Raw genomic sequence first — 20,423 nt, 5'->3', positions numbered from 1 at the left:
TAGTCCAGTGATTGTCAGCTCACTGTGTCTCCACCCAATATGAGCTTTATGGAACCTCACTCATCCATCACCAGTTTGCTGCAGGTCCACAGTATAAAATATTTCCAACCATGAAACCAATGGGGAGGTAGCATTTAGCAAAATATATGAGGCTTTTCAGACAGTTTGAACCACATTACCTTTCAATAGGTACTGTTCACAATTATTTTTTCCAATTCATAGGAGTCACTGTAACGTATAGTATGTGAAGTGTGTGCACACATAACCTTTAATGCTCTGCATAGCTTTGCATATGTAGTATATTTTATATGCTATTTAATATATTTGTATATTTTGCCTATGCCAGATTGCCACCCTCTGTTTTTAGCCTGATGTACTGTGCTGTTTTGTGACACTTTTGCATTTGTTTCTTTTAGATTAAGGCTTGCTCTTTTGAGTTTGTTAGTTAATCATAATTGACCATTAATCATACTATTATCAAATAATAATAATAATTAATTAATGTTATCAAATGTTATTAGATAACATTTTTTCCATGCACTCTAAAAACTTTAAAGAGAGTTGCGCATGTTACTACGGTTTTTTGAAATTCAGATGGCTTAAAGCACTGGGTCTCCTCCATTTTGCGTACATGCAGGTCGAGACCTTATAACAACAAAGTCACCTGTGACATAAATGACTCAAGGCAATACACCCCCCATAAATACCCACATCATCTACACACCTGTTCCTACAGAATCTTTTCACGTGATTCAGAATGACAAGGAACTCTGATGATCATTCGGAATTCATAGAACCATAGTTACATACATAATTGTCGTTCTATTTCATTACTCCTAACCTTCAGAGATGAGGCCTAAAGCACTGGATGATTCATACCCACATAGTCACAAGAAAACCTAACCATCTCATTACTGCTAGGCTGCTGAAATAGCACGGTGAGCGGCTACGTTACCCTACAGCAGGGGTGCACAACAAGGGCCAATCCATTTCAGGATTTTGTGCCAACATTTTCCAACATTTATTGAATTGGCCCAATCTTGATCTGACATGTGTATAAGCAACAGCTAGAGTCACAGTCTGCAAGTGTATCCTAGATATTTCACTGTGCTCAAGCACAGGAGTGAAGAAGCATAGTTTATAGAGCTGTAAGAAATGGTAATCGGTTGGAACAAAAACCAGCACACAGATCGGCTCTCCAGGACCGGAGTGGTGCACCCCTGCCCTGCAGAAACGGGCAAAGGTACATTGCGAAGACCAGGTAGCTGAAGTGCATATATTCTTCAATGGTACGTCAATCAAGGCAGCCCAGGAGGTGGACACGCTCCAGGGCCCGCAATTATCTCAGGATGTAACCCTAATGTTCCATGAGTTTTTTATGTTGTATGAATTCTGTTTCCCTTTGTCTAAAGGCAGCTCAATCTAGGACCTTGAGGAGATAGGTTGGAAGGAAGGGGAGGAGCTCAGAAAATGGAGGGAAAAAGTGGAAAGAAGAAGGGTGTGGCTGGTCAGGTAGAGAGAGGGCACAATTAACAGAACTAGGAAGCTGTTGCTTAGCGGCCTAGTTTTATCTCTGTTTCTGAAGTAGTAGATCGGCTAGAAGGTCTGGAGAAAAGATCTGTGAACAGAAGGTTGAAGAATTTTTGTCCGTGGGGATTATTGGATTCTTCGGATTACCATGATCATTGGATTCAATGGACCTGTTTTCTGTTTTTGTTCTACGCTCATCGTGGGACCCTACTAATGGTGGAGACTTGGGTAAGATCAACTTATTTTTTGTTGACTTTTTGTTTTGCTGTGACATTTTTTTTTTTTTTTGGTTTGCGAATTTGGATTGCATATATATATATATATATATATATATATTTTTTACTTTGGAGTCTTTTTGTGGTATATATATATACACCTGGGACTCCCTTACTGGGTAAACTCAAATTATAAAAAAGGTGGAAGTTTACATGTCATGGATGTGAATAATACTGGTGTTATTTGTTGAATGTTTTTATTGTTGTAAGAAACCCAGGGATTAATACACTTTAATTGTGATGATTGAGTCCTCCCTTTATAATTTCTGTGAGCGACTGTAGCAAAAAAACTAGAGAAACGTTATGAGGTACAGGTAGGTCTTTGGATCTGTAGGCATGTGCAATGTCCTCAAAAACCCATTTGGACAACCATGACAGGGCTCTGCTTCTACTGTGACCATCATGGCAGACAAAAAGGTTGTCAGAACTGTGAAAGCTGCCAGTTTCCTCAATGTCTGCTTTGAGTGCACAAAATGGGCACATTTGCTCCAGCCTTACAAACCTTGTCCATTCTGAGCTTGGGGGTGAAGGTTCCCCACTTTACGTGAAAAAGAGGCAGATGTTTAGAGAGAAAAGATGAATTTGGCCACAGCATGACCCCTGAGCCATCATGGTTCCACCGAATGCATCTTGAGCTAACTGACAGGGTGTGATGCTACCCAGCTCGTTTCACTGATGCAATGATGAGAAGCAATGCAGTTTTAATAGATAACCACTTCAATCGGGGCTTGACAAAGCACCTCCAAAACTAAAGGTAAGTCCCATGAGTGGACTTGTCGGGCCCCTTTAAGGAAGCGAAAGTGTCTGTCTGGTTGCCCACCTTGGCATGATGTGCTGAAATGGCAGCCACATATACCTTAATTGTGGAGGTAGACGTGTTAGTATCCAGCAGGGATACTAAAGTGTGGATGGTGCCTGAGAGCCCTCAGAAGCCAGACGCAGAGTTGCAAGTCATTTGGGTCCAGATGTCATATGTGAACATCCAGTTGTGAAAGGAGATCATTCATTCTGAGAAGGTGCCATGGCACCCCATGGAGCATAGGGAGCTATAGTCTTCCTGACCAGTTGGGAACAGCCAGCAGTGGTTGCTTTGTTGGACCCTGTCCAAGGATGGCAAAAGTAGCGGAATTGAAGGAAATGCACACAGAAGGTCATGTATGGGCTAGAGTGTCCTGACCAAACAGGCTGTATTTCTTTGCTAAGGAGAACCTGGGGTGATGCCCCTCAAAATTTGCACCAGATCTGACCGACCCTGAAAGGGAAGCATCTGTGTTCAAAAGTTCCTGATGGAACAGAAGCATTCCCAAGGGAGGACTCTAGCTCAAATTGGCCTTCCTCCTCCACAATCCTGGAGCCAAGAAGCAACCCCTATCTACTCCAACCCTTACATTGTTGTGCCACTCTGCATGGGATGCAAGGAGGGAAGGCCCAAAGCTAATACTGCTGATGCTGCAGTCTGCATGCTGAGCAGTTGGAAGAGACTGAAAATCAACACCTTGTGCCTCTGAAAATGAGGGATCAGGTGGAGTATGCCCTTTATACATCTTTAGGACAGGGAAGCCCTTATAAGCTGAGAGTCCAATGTCACATCCAGGAAAACAACTTGTTATCATAATTCATTTTGAGGTATCGTTGGGCTACGTGGGAGAGTGTGATGGCTGTATCCTGCACTGCTCATTCTCTGGTTCGGGAGACAATTAGCCAATCATCCAGATATGGCAGGGTTGTTATTGGAAGGACTCTGAATTGATGTTAGCCCATGAAGGCAAAATGCAGAAACATTCTGTGATGAATGGCAATGGGAACATCAAAATTTCCAAACCCCTCAGATCGAGGATGGGGCAAAATTACTTTTCAAGAAAGTATGTTGAGCAGAACCCACTGTGTGTGAGGCTCTACTCGCTCTGTGGTATCCTTCTCCAAGGGGTAGGCAAGAACCACAGACTTTATGGGATCCTTGACCATAAACATTCTGATACCATTGAATCTTGGAGGTTGGTGCTGAAATGTGTCAGCGACTGCCACACTAAGGCATTTATCATGTTCATGAACTACCTGCAGGGGAGCTGTACACCTGATATAGCAGTCTAAGTCTAACATACTGCAGCAGTGGCTCAGTGGTTAACTAGCTGTTTTCATAGCAGACAGAGAAGAAGTTACCACTCTAACAAAAACAAAATTTCCACCACGTTGCTTGCTAATTAATCAGTAAAAATACTGACCTTTTGGCAGCAACCACTAATGTAAACTGTATCTGGTTCAGAGCGGAAACTCTGACCCCAGTTAGCAGTTTTAGTTCCACAGAGCAGTGACACAGTGGATAACTAAGTACTGAGTTACCACACTAACAAAATAATAATAATAATAATAATAATAATAATAATTAGCACTGTGTTCCTAGCTTGACTAATCAGCGGAAACACCAACCTGTTGGCAGCAACAGCTACGGCAACCTGTAGCTATACAGTGTTGTGGCTTGTCAATAAAGCCAAAAGAAAAGCACTGTTTGACAACCCATGGAGAGAATCCTGGAAATAGCTTACCTCACCCTCTGGAGGACGAGTAGCTCCAACCTTTGTTGGGTTACGAGGCTACAAGTAGATCTGCTTCCAGTAGACTTAGTGAAATATGAATGCATTTTTTACATAGAGGCTGTCCAAAAGGACACAATTTCACTGAAATACAGGGCTTAGTCAAAAAGAGAGAATGGGTAAATAAAGAATGGTTGTTTTGTGGGGCTACAGAGGGTATCACCCTTAATGGAATTAGTCTCTTGAAGTGGAATCTGGCTGGGAAAAACTATATATTCCAATATTCCAATTTTGAGAGGTTTGGTTCCATTTGGGGAGGTTTCGGTGACACTTGGGCGAACGCATTTCTAATTTTACTGTTTTGTTCAGTCCATTCCAAACTTTTATCCTGGTGTTGTGTACATCCTGAGGTATGATTGGAAAATGAAATATGTTTTCTCCAGTATCAGAAGTACATATAATCACGATAGAATAAAGCAAATACAATTTTTTTAAAAATTTCTTTGTTGTTTTTCAGAATAAAATATTTCCTGTATGTTTACAGAGAGATTCCCATAGGATCAGGGGATTTCGTCATTTTAGTAGAAATCTGCTCTTTTCAAGCTTTGAACCGTGTCTGTACTGTATGTAATTTTGGAGATCACAAGATTTATTTAAGATGGGGGGTTCTTACAAAAGAATTAGTATCATGAAAAAGAAAATTGAATAGATATCACTGAAAATCTGACTAAATCCAATGTTTTCTTTTGAATAAGTCCAGTTCGTTGCAACATCTCTTCAAAGTCCATATGCATATTATGATACGATTTCAGACAAAATTACATTAATTTAGGTATGGCCAACTCAAATAATCACTTCAGTGATACTCAGTAATTTAATTGAGACAGTGTCACTTTTTATTATTGTCATATTTACAATGCTGCTGAATAATTTTTTGTGTGTGGTGCAGCACAGTGTTGCATTGAATAGTGCTGTCGCTTCACTGCCAGAAGTTACTGAGCTCAAATCCTGGCAGGCCCAACCTGATGTGTGGTGGAAAAGGCTCCAACTCTCCCTGCAACCCTCACCAGTAGTAAAAGGTAAAGAAAAGGGAAGGATGGCTTTTGGCCATACCTTGTTTATTTTTGCCCTTCAGACACCTTTATTTTTTTACATTGGCCCAGTGTAAAATTCTTAGTCACGTGAACTTGGTAATTTTGGTATTTTATTTGAATGGAGTAATAAAACGTATTTCATAGAACTGCAAATGTTTTACTAGACCTATTGGGTACTGTGGCAACATACAAGGTTTTTCACTGGAGCTTAAAATTTGTAATCCACAGAACCTAAGTTGAGCAAACTCAAAAGTACTATCATAATCAATTACATAACATTTTTTTTAATTGGGAGGAGCAACATGATTCACAAGTTGAACTTTGACAGAAGAATCATGTCCAACCAGTCAAGCCCAGACTTGTGGAGGCCCAACAGGCCAGGCTGTCTGAAGCCCTCCCAACCCTGTATAATGCTAGAGCCAACTGTAAGTAACCTACTGGGCTGCTGGCCACAGTTGGTGTGGGAATGTTCCAGATTTGATACCAGATCATGCTCCATCCATGTGCAATACCTAAAGGCTTTACAAATAATTTTTTCAATATTGTTACTGAAAAAGCAAAGGTGGAGAAGGGGTTTGATGCCCTGCAAAATAAGGAAGTGGTTTTCCTTAATTTAAGTAACGATAATGATAATGAAGACAGATTTATCAGTTATCACTTTCCAGGAGAGGTTCATCAGATTTCTTGTGCAAACAATTTGTCATTGATGAGCACGGAATAACAGAGGGATCTTTGTCAAGTGTGCTGATTTGCTTGGGATCAAAAACCCGAACAGCCTCAAGGAGTGTGATGGTTGAAAAAAATGCAGTTTCTTTCAGAGTGCATTGGGGTTGTCATATGTTATCAGCTTCACGCAACTGCTTTGAGTGTTTTGATGCATTGGCTATGTATTTGTTTTGACGGCATTGTGTCTGCTGAGCCAGTGTTTGGTATTCATTTTTAGTTGTTCAATTTTATTGTATGTTTTATGTGTTCCTCTACGCTTAAACCAGAAGATCATTTCAATGAGGCTTTTGTCATGTTCCGTGATTAGCATGAGCTATGCCCCTAAACCGTTACCACGCAACAAATCTGAGATGTGCCAACACAGCGGTTTTTAGTGAAATATCCATCTCCAGGTCTGCAAATCTGGAATATAATTTGAGCTACTGGGAATGGTACGACACAGAGGAATACATACTGGCCCATTTCATTTTTCATGGCTCGGGTGGAAGGTTTATTGGTAGTGCTGAACCTTGCCGCATTATTACATTCCTCAGAAACACTGTTTAGTGGAACTTTCTCCTTTGGAAAATACTTAAAAACCTCTTTTAACAACTCCCACCAGTTTGTCAACAAAATGAAAATTGCTTGGCCAAATGCCACGGTGCAGGCATTGCACAATAAATGGACTCCATTTGGCATCAACCCTTCAAGAGTTTTCTGGTATGTTTTAAACAATGAACTTACATTATCCAAGACAAATGCAATCCTTTATCTATGACCACAGACGTGCTGTAAGTTGACTCGACCAGTTCCTGTTTCCAGTTTCTTCATATGCATCAGCAGCCCGAGGCTGCCTAAGCCGTTTTGCAGAGGGGATTGCCCTGCCATTGATTACATGCTTATTGAGAAATGTGCATGATTTGTGGTTATCCATTTTTTTTTTCTAGAGGAATGTTTGCACTCAAAAAATGCATTGGTCGAATCGTGGATGACATCTGTCTCCTGCTCAAAGCTTTCTTGTGCCCTCATGGTACCATACATTACATTATACATTATAGGCATTTAGCAGACGGTCTTATCCAGTGCAACTTACACAACATTCTACATAGCATTTACATTGTATCCATTTATAAAGCTGAATATATACTGAAGCAATGCAGGTTAAGTACCTTGCTCAAAGGCACTACGGCAGTGTCCTACCCAGGAATCAAACCTATGACCATTTGGTTACAAGCTGAAGCCCAGTTCTTTACCCACTGTGCTACAGTGCCGCCCCACAAGACCATAGTCAAAGTGTTTTAAAAAAAAAAAAAAATCTGCAAACAGTGCAGTATATGTTGAACCTGTGTGTGTGTGTGCAGTGTACCAGGCAGATACCGAAGCAATTGCTCGCTCACATATTTTTGTTTGAAATTCTGTCCATGTTTCCTTTCCTTCCTCTCTATCTGCTATGAAAACAAATTGCCTTTATGAGGCTCACAACTAACCACTAATTAGTCAGGTGATTGTGCTTACCCACTAACTAGCAGCAGTCCATTAATTAAAACCAAGTTTTTCAACTGTTGGCATCACAACAATGTATATGTGCTCCTAACTTTGTAGTTAGTGTGTATACAAATGTATTGGTTTCTGTGAAGTGGTACCCATAGTTGTAGGGAATACTTCACATAAATTTGGATCTCAAATATAAAATAAATAGCCTAAGTGTGTTGGCGGGATTTGAAATGTGGACACAGGGAATGTACACCTGCTGTGAGTTGTCAGGCTGCAGTTGCCTGGAAAAGGCTGTCTGTCTTTTCAGTGTAATTCTGCAGAATTAGGATTTGTGAGAGGTTTGTAGGGAGTGTAACCCAGGGAAACAAGGCTGTGCCGAGCAACCCCCATCACTCATCCGAAGGAGAAAAATTTTTTCGTTTTCCCACTTGATTTGACGGCTCAGTTGGCAACAATGGGCTTTTGTTAATTCATCTTGTCATCATTGGCCCAGCTGCTTTCAAGTCCCTCAGCTGGAATTAGCTACGCACAAATACCGCCAGTTTGAATGGATTACTTTGGTTGTCTGACCTGGGGGTGTTGACGTCCAAGTCTTAAGATGATCTAGGTAATGTGTTTAAAATCAGTGGGAGCTTAACACAGAGCAGATTCAGTGTTTGAGTGTTTTTTGATCAGACTTGTGTGCTACTAAGAATGTACAGGCATGCAACCCTGAAAACAAGTTAGATCTCTGGATTGTGATATTGACTGTTGTTTCCTGTTCGAGGAATTATGAAGTACACATCTGCCATTGCAAAACCTTAGAAATCACATAATATTTATGATGTCCTATCACAAACACCAGGATTCTGGTTATGCAAACACCAGGTTTGCCTGAAATACTCTCAAAATGTTCCAACACTTCAAGTCTATAAAAGGATGTGAAAGGGACAGCGGAATTCATTATGCATTCTGTAAAACATCTGTAACTTATGAAGCCTGCAAAATATCCAGAAAAATTATCATTTGTACAGTTCTATAACGATAGGTCATTTACTGTACTGAGCTGGCTGCTGGCATAAACGGTCTATGCGGACAATTAGGGCCAAAACCATGGTCGGTCAATGCATTTCAGGTTTTAAATGCTTTTTTAAATAGACATTTTAACTGTGTAGTATTCAGAGGGTGCAAATAGATTTTTTGATGCTATTGCTCTTGATTCCTCGGTCCGCAATGCGCCCCCCTCCCTGGTCTAAAATCCCAGTGCTGGCTCTGGTCATTTATTATTATTTTTTCATCGAAGGTATCGCATGACACAAATGGTCTTACTGAGTCTTGCATATACACTTTCTCTCTCTGCTGGTGCTAAAATATCACACAGAGATTTATTATTTTACAATTTGCTCTTCAGATGCTTTGACTATTTCTTGACCTTTTGAAATCCAGCAGTTTATGTATACAATAGTAAGGTGTTGCCTATGTGTTTAGTGTATTTTACTGATACTGATACTGCTGCCGCAACCACCGCCACTACTCCTACTATTTGTGCTACTACTGATCATGATTGCTATGCTTGCAAGCAGCAATTTAGGTTCCCTGCAATCAAGCCCAACAACCTAATAGTTATTTGATGAAAGATTCATCAGTTGATCAGCTTACCAAAAAAATTAAAAATACCTGGACGGACCTTGAGTGATCGAACAGGTCTGTCTGATTGAACAGACGCTAAAATTTGAAAAGCTCTCACCATTATGGGTAAAGAATTTTGACAAATAGAGCTAAGAAATAACAACTGAATTACTTCTCATTATATAACTAGTAATGCTTCAGCTACTGTAGTTCATCGGCATTACACTTACCATTTTATCATAGTTAACAAAAAATGTATTTATATATAAAACTTAAATTCAACGGGCGGAAATGTGTACAATTACAGAACTAAGTAACATTTTCGTAGACTTCCTTTTTGCAATCCTTTGTGTTATCCTCATCTGTGTACAATATAGACCAAGTTTCATGCAAAACCATCAAGGATATTTATTTTAATGGATTTTTTAATGAAATGATGGAAATTGTTCAAAAACAACTGAAAAACATCTGAATGGCTATTCAGAAGGCTTCTGTGAATTCCCGCCAGCTGTTAAACAGAACAGGAAGAACATATGGGAAAGATTAACACTTTTTTTTTTTGCATGCATTTCATATTCGTTGTGTACAACTGAGTGCATCGAGCAGTATGCTCAAATAACAAGACCGATCTCAACCTCAAGTTAATTACGGTAAAGGAGAGCACTTTTTTTGTGAAAAAAGGCTTTCATTGGAGGATTTAGGCCCATGTTTCCAATATTGCAACAAATAAATAAGTGAATAAAAGTAAAGTAAGTTAAATAAATAAACAATTTCCTATGTCACAGAAAGTCTACCGCAGGTCCTGTTAGGGTTTGTCGGCTAATTCCTATTTATTTCTTCTTCGCCAATAACATCTGCAGAACAGGGAAATGCGCATCTCTGTGGAATAACAAACCCGCTAGTCTCGGCGCTGAGGCGTTTCCCAGGATGTTTGAATTCAGCCTCCGCCACACCACTGAGAGGAATCTGCTACCCAGGTGGGAAAGTAACTGAAACTCAGCCTGCTGCAAATGTCAGAACAGTTCAGGCTGTTTTCCTAACGTTTTCAAAGCTTCTTTGTCATCTTTTTTTTCTTTTCTGAACATTCACATATAAAACATATTTTCAGTCCTTGACCAGCCTCATATCACGGCAGTGCTTGAGGACACCGCAGAGATTTGTTCATTAAGATTTTTTAGTTCAGTTCAAACAGGCAGTATTAGACTGAATGTTGAAGTCTTGTGCCACAAGGATGATGACCAGTGGTTGACCTGCACAGCACTTAAATGTGGGTTCACAGATCACTTAGACCATATCAGCAAATGCAGTGTGCGCTGTGATCGACATACCAATACAATGAAGCCACTCACTGAGTCAGTCTGGCCTGGATTTAATCAACATTTGTCCTTAACTTTGACTCTTATTTAAACAAACGTGTTATTTATTTTTTTTCCCCAAACAGTTTAGAGACTCCCCAGATTGTTTATTAAGGGAAAAATTGAATAACACTTCAATCTCTTTTCTTTTTCTTCTCTTTTTTTTTGTGAAATTTGAGGCCAAATGTTGATTGAATCCAAGTCTATGTCAGTCGAGCCTTTATATTCTATACATTCTTGACTGCACCACTTAGGATTGGATTCTAGCAACTTTTGCGATTAACTTTGGCCCTAATTAAATTCAAGTGGCTGTCATGCTTTTTGTGTGAAGAATACTTTTCTTCCAGTATTCAAGGCTGGCTTGAATAATTGAGTAATTCAATTCAGGCTTAAGTCATCTTGCTCTCTCTGGGACAATGCAATATGGTGCAACCTTTAAAATAACATTTTGTTCTCTCTACAAAATAATAGAATATGAATATGAATCCAGAGAGAATTATAAAATAAAAAAAAAACACAGAAAAAGTATCTGACCACCCCAGCTATAAGCAAGCTACTTTCATGGAGATGTCAGCAAGCGAGCTGCCATGCATTCAAACAGTAGTGGAAGCGTGTCTGGGGCACACGTGTCAGTCATGCAGGCATATCCGAAGGTGGTCAGGTAAGTGCGCATGCATCTGTGCACCTGTGTGGAAGGGATGGGGTTGCGTTGATGGGGTGGGGGGTGGTTAGTGTACTGTAGGAACTGGGACAAATCCTGTTAAAGCTTTACTGGAAGAAATGGAGGGTGTGGGGTTTGGGGGTGGGTCCTAGACATCGAAATGAGGTAGTGTGACTGCAGTCTGCTAGTCTGAGCATTTCTTAGTGGAGTCCCATTTGCAAAATGCTTTTTCACAACAATACAGGAAGGGCCCCTCACAGACCTTAGTAACACATAAGTGCCCGCAAATGACACTAGAATGAATTTCTCTTGACACTGGAGTGAAATCCTCACTGAGAACTGAGCTGAAAAGTGAACAGAGCGGTTATAATCCCAGGTGGTAACTGAAACTATCGGTTCTTCACAGTTCACAGTTAAACCTTTTCTCAAAGAGAATATAAAATGTAAGATTTAGCGCAACTATTTACTCCTACTTCATGAAGCATTTTAAAGGTTAATTTGCAAGCCTTTCAACAGATGTTTCTGTTCATCCCTGGTGCGGTCATGGATTACATCTTGTATAGAGGAAGAAGTTAAAAATGCAGGGGGGAAATAGATGTAGAAAACTGCTTAGTAATCTGACCGCCACAGATCTTCTGTTCATTTCTCCTCTGTGAGTTGAAGCTTCTGCTCTTTTTCCCCCCACACCATCATAGCTGCAAGCCTGCTGTTGCATTCAGTTTATATGAATAGTTTATGAGGAATTCAGGTCTGGCTTTAATCAGCATTTGTCCTTAACTTTGACTTACAAGTAAATTTGAGAGTTCATTTTTTTTATTCACAAGCAGTTTGTCGAGTTCAAAGATCACCAAAACTCATCAAACTGTTTGTGAAGACAAAAAAGTTATTTATTTACAATTCAGTAAGTGCATTATTAATTAAATCCAGGCCTCAGTCTTCTAGAGTGACAAACTGAAATAGAGTGGATCATTTCATAGTATCAAAACATTACCAAGGAGGATTTTTCTACAAGAATCGCATTTTTAAATACAAAATGCTATTTTAGAAGATACTTATAATTTAAAAGACCACAAAAGTCATTCTAATATTGTAATTCTTTCTCAATTATGTTTTTATATTGTGCCCGTGTGTGGACCATTCGTATGACTTTAAATTGCAATTGCATTTCATGAATAAAGTGAAAAAGTCTGCCCTTCCCAACAACATTAATTTTGTTTTAAAACACAGAAGCATAAAGCATAACGATATAAATTAAATGTCAAATTTCATAATGTATTTATTAATCCACAAACTTGCACACTATAAGCAATTTAATTTGACAATACATTTTTTTTAATTCTATGTAATATATTAAACATGTTAAATGTGTAATATATTTTTGAAATTCATATTCTTATATAAAACTTTCAAAAAATACCATGACAAAACATCAAGAACAAGTATGATTGCACAGTAAAAAATGTAATAATTTTTATAGAAATTTTAAATAAAAATAAATAAATAAAAATGTCCTAAACACTGCTGAAAACAAGCTGACTAGAATAAGGGCTAAAATTTAAAGAACATCTGACCATCACTGGACAAAAAAATACTGAATTCAAGCAGAAAATGTGTTGCACAAAACAATTGTCTTAGGTTTCACGTGTAGTAAGGACGAAGCACTTAAGAGGCGTGCAGTGGGCTCATGTCACACTTCAACAAGTGGTCACACTAGTCTGTGTGTAGTCCTGAAACGGGTCACATTTTATGCTCTACTTGCAATGAACACTGCCTTACATGCGCAATCACACATTCTGTTTTGTGGCATTTCCATAAGTTTCGCACATTTTGTTTTTGCCTGCGGTTACCCTGCACTTGTGCCCTGCCGCTGCCTTTGACTGGAACCTTGCAGCAGCTATGTGGTTTTTGCATTCATGCCGTTCACTCAAAGCTCGCATGCTATTGCTAGCATAGCAATTCCCCCATGGTGTCTTCTCACTGGTGCATTTCTTGTGAAGGGCGTGTGCATTTATTGCGACCAGGAAGGATTGTAGATTTGCAACACTGAGGCGTAGCCTATAATGCATATGGTCAATTTGACTATTCTGGCTGTATGAAGTAGACATTCTCAGGACCTGTGTGCCTTTTGTGATATTGATCTCATAATACAACATAAGAATGTCTCATAAGAATGTCCGGCTAAGAGATAAAGTTGCAGCCCTGCTACATGCGTGTGGACATATTTATATATGATTTTTTAAATGTTTAAAAATTTTAAAAGTGTATTTATAGCATTTTTGGATAATTATTCATATTCCAGAAATGTTATAAAAACAAAGCAGCTAGCAAATATAAAAGTGTTCTTATGAACTTGCAGAAATTTTGCCCCTACGAATAATAATAATAATAATAATAAACAGAAAAACAATAAAGCACCTGTGGTGATACTAATAATTGTATTTGGATTCAAACAAAGGAATGCTAAAAAAAAGCATCTTTGTGACAGTTCTCTGTAAAAAGCGCCATACAAATAAAATTGAATTGAATTTAATTGATTTAAAAAGCTGATTAAAAAGACAGAATATTTGTATATTCTAAATTCCAAGGGGAATAAATGTCAGATTTCATTTAAGACAGAGGCTGGTTATAGCTTGTTCTCTCACCACAAAACTTTAATCCTTAGGACAGTAGAAATAATGTGTTTTTAATTATTTCTGGAGCAAATTACTTTTTAGAAACAGCCACTGAAACAATTGTATTTCATTAAATCACACTGAAATGGCATGGGCGGTGTAATTCTTTTGCCAAACAGATCACAGATGACTAAATAATTATTAAATTGATTTAATGTAAGTAGATAGTGCTATACTTTATACCGCACTGATTGATGCTGTCTTTGGTCGTAGAGCACCACAAATCTCTGAATGTAGTCCACTCCCTCAATTTCCTACATACACCAAGCTCTTACCCCTCTCCAAAAACCTGTTCTGGATTACTGCCTTCCACTAATCAACCCATGACCCACTAACCACACCGCTGATTACACTTCAGCCAAAGGTGGTCCGCTCAATCTGAGTCATGATAGGGTATGACAAATAAAGGGGGTGGGGGGGGGGGGATAAAACCTTTAAGAAATCACCTCAAATCATTCAGCTCCCTGTTCATTGGGCAGATGCTTATTATCTTATAAGATATATGTGATTCAGACTGGGTCCTATCCGCGAGACACTCCAAAGAACAGAGACGCCTTTGTGCTCTGAAGCAGTCGTCATGTTCGGACTTCATTTATAAAAAAATAAAAAAAAGAAAGTTCTAAAAGAGGCTAGGGTGGAAAGAAATGAGGAAAGTCAAGGTTTAAGAAAGCGATGCAGGTCTGTTTGAAGTGAAGGGCGACATCATATTTCGATTAAAATTTTGGTTGTATTTGGTGCCCTTGAGCTACGTTTTCCTCCCTCCTCTATCAGAAAGTTTTCAACACCTTTGGAGTAAAGGAGAACCCAAGAGCCCAGATATAACAACTGTTCATTTCCCCTCACTACAAAAGTGAGAAATATTACCTCGGGTTTATTCCAACAGGTAAAATATACATCATATGTTGTGAGAGAGAATACTTTGAACATCCACATGCTTGTATATAGTATTTGTTGATTTAAATTAATTCCATTTGAAAGAAACTGATAATGCATGTGATAATGTGTGCTACTTGGGATTCAACTCTCTGAACACACATTCTAAGCCTCATAATATATGTGCTGAAGAGCTCTTACTGGATGAGAGGCCAGTGCAGTGTGAGGTCTGCATCTGCAGGATCTAATTGGCCCGTGGTATTAATCCCAATCACCTAGAACGACAGGACCACAACTCACTCCGAGACAGGCAGCGATCCCTACCGCACACACGTCTCCTAATTAATTAATCACATCCCACATGACTTCATTTAAGAGGGGGGTGGGGGGTGGGGGTGGGGGTGGGGGGAAGAAAAACAAATATCGCTGGCACAACTGACTTAGCAACACAAGTCAGAATGAAAATACATGCAGTTCACTTCTCTAGGGAAAGCAAGTCTTACTGCTCTCCAAGATGTTTTGTTGGAGTCCAAGACAGATTTTTTCTCTGTGCTTAATGTCCTCCAACCAGTGGCCTGACCAATAATTCAGTTCAGATCAGTCGGGGGTTTCCCCATTTTCGTGATCAACTTTTGAATATCTTTGGCATTTTTTTCCTCGGTCCCTTACTTTTGCAGCCAAATGTAGTCTAGCTCACACTTATTTAATTGCCAAGAATCTTGAAGAAAAACAATCCATTGATTCAAACAGTCAAACTATGCTTTGGCTGTGCTTCTTAATTTTACCGGCATGTCACAGAAATCAATTTGTCATTCAGTATATTTTTGTTATTAATCAGTTATTATTATTATTATTATGAAGGAGAAAAGAGGAGGAGGAGAAGAAGAAGAAGGAGAAGAAGAAAAAGGACATGTGTTTGAAAATGAATTTGAGGTTTACAAGTGTGTTTACAAATATGAAACACTTTTAAAATCAAATACTCAATTGTGTTCTCTTAATTCAGACAAGCTGTACATGTTTCAGTCCAGCATATATTAAATCAATGATGCAAGCGGTTTTCTATTGTGTTTTTTAAGCTGAATGCAGAAAACGAGTGATGCTAAGCACACCTTTCAGTTGAGTATGGCTACCTAACTTGGCTTGCCCTTGACTTGTTTGCTCCCCATTTACGTTGCATGTTCTTTGTTCTCTGCAGTACCTCAAGAGTTCAGAGAGGGTTCATTTCCACAAAGGCCAAGTGTTATTAAGTCCAAAGGTGGATCACACCAAATGCTGACCTGTAGGAGACATCTGACTTTAAACCTGGGAAATCTGGGGGGATTGATTTTGTGAGGAAAGCGCTATGTTATGGATACCTATTTTGATCTACACAGAGGGAGTGATACAAAGCCCTTCGTGGCTTATATCAACACATTCCTCCACATCACTTCCTTTGAAACCTGAGCTTTGTTTTTCTTTATGATTTTCCTTTTGAGTCAACAAGCCGTTTGGGTGGTTTGGAGGCTGCTTTGTTTTGTTTTATTTTGTTTAGGCATATTGTGACTATAGTTTTGTAGACCGTTTTTTCTTTACTTTGGCAATATTAAACTCTTCAAGGGGACTCATTGAAAATAGTCTCTCTCTGTTTATATACTATATTGAGTGCTCTATGCACCTTTGGGGACATGGGTGGAGAGAGCTGGTGCTCAGGAGAGATTGCTATTTCAAAACTGGGATTTTTAGGTTGGGCTGAGACCATTTTATCAGATCGTGGTCTGACCATGCACCATAGTCTCTCCTTTCTCATTCATAAATAGCTGATGGGATTTGGAATGGCCACCGACTAGATCATTCTTTTTAAGTCTGGTAATTATGCCATCACAGACATGTGACATATGGCTAGGATCATCTCAGCAGGCAGATATTAGCTGCACTTTGCACACTGCGTTGGCCACAGACCCACGAATGAGGTGCCCTCAGCAAAGGGCAAAGGAGCCTTTCAGACGTACACAAGATCATCTCACTGGGGGTGCTGGTATGTTTTGGTAGGCTGATACAAAAAAAAGAAAAGAAAATGGAATTACAACTGAGAATTCACACCAAATTATTTACTGAATCATGAGGTCTACTTTTGCATAATTATAAATGTTATTATTAGTTGTTTCATATGAGGGCTATGCTAATGTACAGATAACTTGTTAAAGTTGCTTGCCATATTGCTTAAACCCAATTGAAGATATAATATTTCCTGGTATTAAACAAAATGCATCATGTGTTCATGTGGGGGTATCACCACTAATTATAAATACTGTATGGAGGCAAACAATTGAAGGGGCACTCCCTTGAGAAAGGTTTTGCTGAAATGTAGGGCTCTGTTTTGTCTCCATTAAACCAATAATTCATTAAGCTAAATTCCCTTATATACTGGACATACTTCTGTGTGTGTTCTCCCAGTTTTTTGTTTTGTTTGCACATTAGCACTTAAACGTCCATTAAACTTTAACTAGTGCCATGGATCTCTTGCTTGACAGAAATATGTAAGCAGACGCACATGCGCACACACAACAGGACGGTGAAGCGCATTGGTGAAATCGCCGTATGGATTATTTATTATTAATTTTTAGAATCCGTGCTTGATTGAAAGGCCTTCTGTCCCACCTCCCCCTGCTTCCCTTTTGACAGTGACAGAGCACGCTCCGTTCACAGCCTGTCCGGGATGCACAAGTCCCAGAGAGGGGAATGTGGAACAGAATGCTCCATTCATCACTCCTGGCAAACTCTGACCTACCACTGCAGGTTCTTTCTCAGCTTACCACCATCCAGTTCAAGTAGCGACACACCATGCCTCACATTTTACCCCCCAGATCATGTGACCTATCAGCAGGGTTTGATTTTCATTGCAGATGGATAGGAGGCGACAGGCCTGTTATCTATCTTGAAATTTCAGTCCAAATTAGTGGGAAGTATATTAGACAGACTGCATAAATATAATAATGCAATTAATACGACGAATCAGTTTCCATCATTTCATAACCTTTTAACTTCCGTGTAAATACAAATGAAATAGTACAGCAAAACTAGTAACAAAGAAAATAATCTCATAAAACCCATGTCTTTGAGCCTGGTGTCGTACATTCCCACAGCCAACTGATAACCAGAAGTTATCAAATTTTTGGCACCACTGTAATGGGGTGAGTCTGCTGCAGGTTTTGTAGCCAATTTTGTTTGAAATCTGAACACAGAACACACTTTTCGCGTTAATGAGGAATACATGCACCTCTCCACACGTGCTGTCTCACTGTTGTTGTGAATAGATAAATGAGATACACTACAGTGTTTATTTCGCATTCTATTTGTATTTCATTCTGCTGAAAAATTATGAAATATGGTAATATTTAGACGGTATTTGAATTTATTATAAGATTTAAGTAGACTGGGTGCAACTTTGTATTCAAGCTTTCAATTAATATTAGATTAATAAAGTAATTTCTTCTTTTCTGTAGAAACACATTCTTTATTTGACTCCCAATACAGCGCTCCAAGTAGGCCAGTTGTGGGCAGCATGTATAAACATGAACTACAATGCAACTGCCTGTTTTGGCAGCCAGTGAAAAAGAATACAGCTACAGAATCACCAGCTCTACTGATGTGGAGGATATAAAACACACTTTCAAGACACGTTCAGAACGATGAATCATCAGCTGCAAAAGCACATTGTGTTACCGAGTGAGTATTTGAAAGGCTTAACAAGTTTTGGGTTGTGAAGGCGGAAAACTAAAATGCTATTCTTACTTCAGGAATCCTTTACCGCTTTGAAATGTCTCAAACTGTTTGACAAATCCATTATTGCTCCTAGAGCTGACCCAGGTCACCTTAGTAGCCCAAAATATCAAATGATATGTAATTACGGAACAGCGGTGCGCCATATCTTCCAGGCTTTGTGTTGGAACCCTGGTGTAAATAAAGCTGGTTCAGGTCTGCCCATATTTCTCTCAGTTCATCATCTGGTAGGATGCTTGAACCCTTGGCCAGTAACAGATCACTAGCTTTGGGCAGTGGGGGAGCGAGGGACAAATGAGGTGTTGAAATGGCTCTTGTGGGGGGTGGGCAGCGCCGGTAATAGCAGGTTGTACCATGCTGCTGTAGGCCAGGCGGGACCTGTTGCCTCCTAAGCTATTCTAGCTGCTTTTAAAGTTCAAAGCCAATGATTTATGCCTTTCCAGTGCTGCCCTCTGCTCCTCCAGGGCTACCTTCTGCTCCGCTTGCATTACCATCTGCTCTTCCAGCTTGCTTTTTGTTGTCTGAAGCTCAGCTTTCAGCACTCAATTTTCCTCCTCTAGACATGTCACAGTTATCATCTGGGACTACAAATAATAACGCAAACTATTCTTAGATTGGTTTCTTGTTGATTCACCGTGAGAATATGGCAGTCTGATATTATTGGTCAAGACTACTGCCTGATTGTTTGCATTCTTGTTATAAGGTGTTATAAGGTGGTTTACAGAAGTGTGCCCCTTATCGTGCCCCCCAAAGGAGAACAGGCTGTTTACGGTGTTGACAGGGAGTCAGCAAGGCTTGAAAAAGAGACAGTGCTATTGTCCAGAGAGCACTGTTGCAATCACTCTGTTGGCTCTGTGGAATGCTCCCACAAACAAGTTGAAATAGCATTATGTAAAACATAGATTTTCCATACACAGTGCAATCATATTCGGTGTTGTTGGAAAGTTGATGTCATGGGAAACAAGTTGGTGACATTGATGGTCTGATTCAGTGGGCGCTGAATAAACATCTTGGAACACCATTCAGAAGTGAACAGTAGATAATGCAAGATACCTATGAGTCAGCAGCCAGCTGTGCTACCATGGTTAATGTGATTTGATAGACTTACAGAGATAATTGTTGCTACTGCTGATGTGTTGTGACTGTGTCTTTGATTGATGGGGTTTTTCTTTGAGTATTTAAGTGGAATGGTTTGAGTAGACTTTTCAACACGATCTGCTGCTCACCATTTACAGAAAGCAATTACGCTACTCACATTTTGCGCTACTGCAATTACTAAACTGTATAATAAATTTAATTCGCTTTAACCTGGTATTCCTCTTTGACTCTAAACCACTACCCACCTTGCGGTTTTAAGGTCCTAACATACATGTAGAACTGCACCCCATAGTGCTGTCGCAAGATACACATTGCATCCTTGTAGGCTACATAAGTCATTTCTGGCATCTATGCCATAGGCACATCCACATTTGTGTTCCAGTTTAGTGCCATTTGGCGAGGTTTTGGGGACACCTGGACCCTCCTTTGTTAAAATACATGTGAAATTGTACTGCTTTGTTCAATTGACTTCAACATTTTTTCTTGGTGTTGTAGACATCTTGAGGTGCGATTGGAAAAAGAAATGTTCTTTTGTCCAGTATCAGAAGTACATTTTTGAATTTCTTTGCTATTTTTCAGAATAAATACGTTTACTGTGTGAAACTGCTGTAGAATCAGAGGATTTGGTCATTTTGGTACAAATGTGCTCATTATTTCAAGCTTTGGACCATTTAAGTAAGTGCTCATCATCTGTGAAAAATGACAAGGAAAATACATTCAGTCCATTTGACAATGTTTATTTATTTATTTATTTATTTATTTATCACA

General features: G+C 39.3%; 1 protein-coding gene across 1 annotated transcript in view; it reads left to right on the top strand.

The window, feature by feature from the left end:
* Positions 1 to 1,485: 1,485 nt before the first annotated feature.
* LOC135256816 (ephrin type-B receptor 3-like) overlaps positions 1,486 to 20,423 on the top strand; it is a 170,108-nt gene continuing 151,170 nt past the window's right edge. Inside the window, exon 1 of the mRNA XM_064338983.1 lies at positions 1,486 to 1,758. Within this exon, the coding sequence (XP_064195053.1) occupies positions 1,695 to 1,758 (64 nt within the window). The 5' untranslated portion in view covers positions 1,486 to 1,694. The remainder of the gene's footprint in view (positions 1,759 to 20,423) is intronic.

Source organism: Anguilla rostrata, chromosome 6 (assembly GCF_018555375.3).
Source record: "Anguilla rostrata isolate EN2019 chromosome 6, ASM1855537v3, whole genome shotgun sequence".
NCBI classification, from domain to species: Eukaryota; Metazoa; Chordata; class Actinopteri; order Anguilliformes; family Anguillidae; genus Anguilla; species Anguilla rostrata.
Note: the sequence above shows the minus strand (reverse complement) of the source record. Positions and strands in the feature narration are given on the sequence as shown.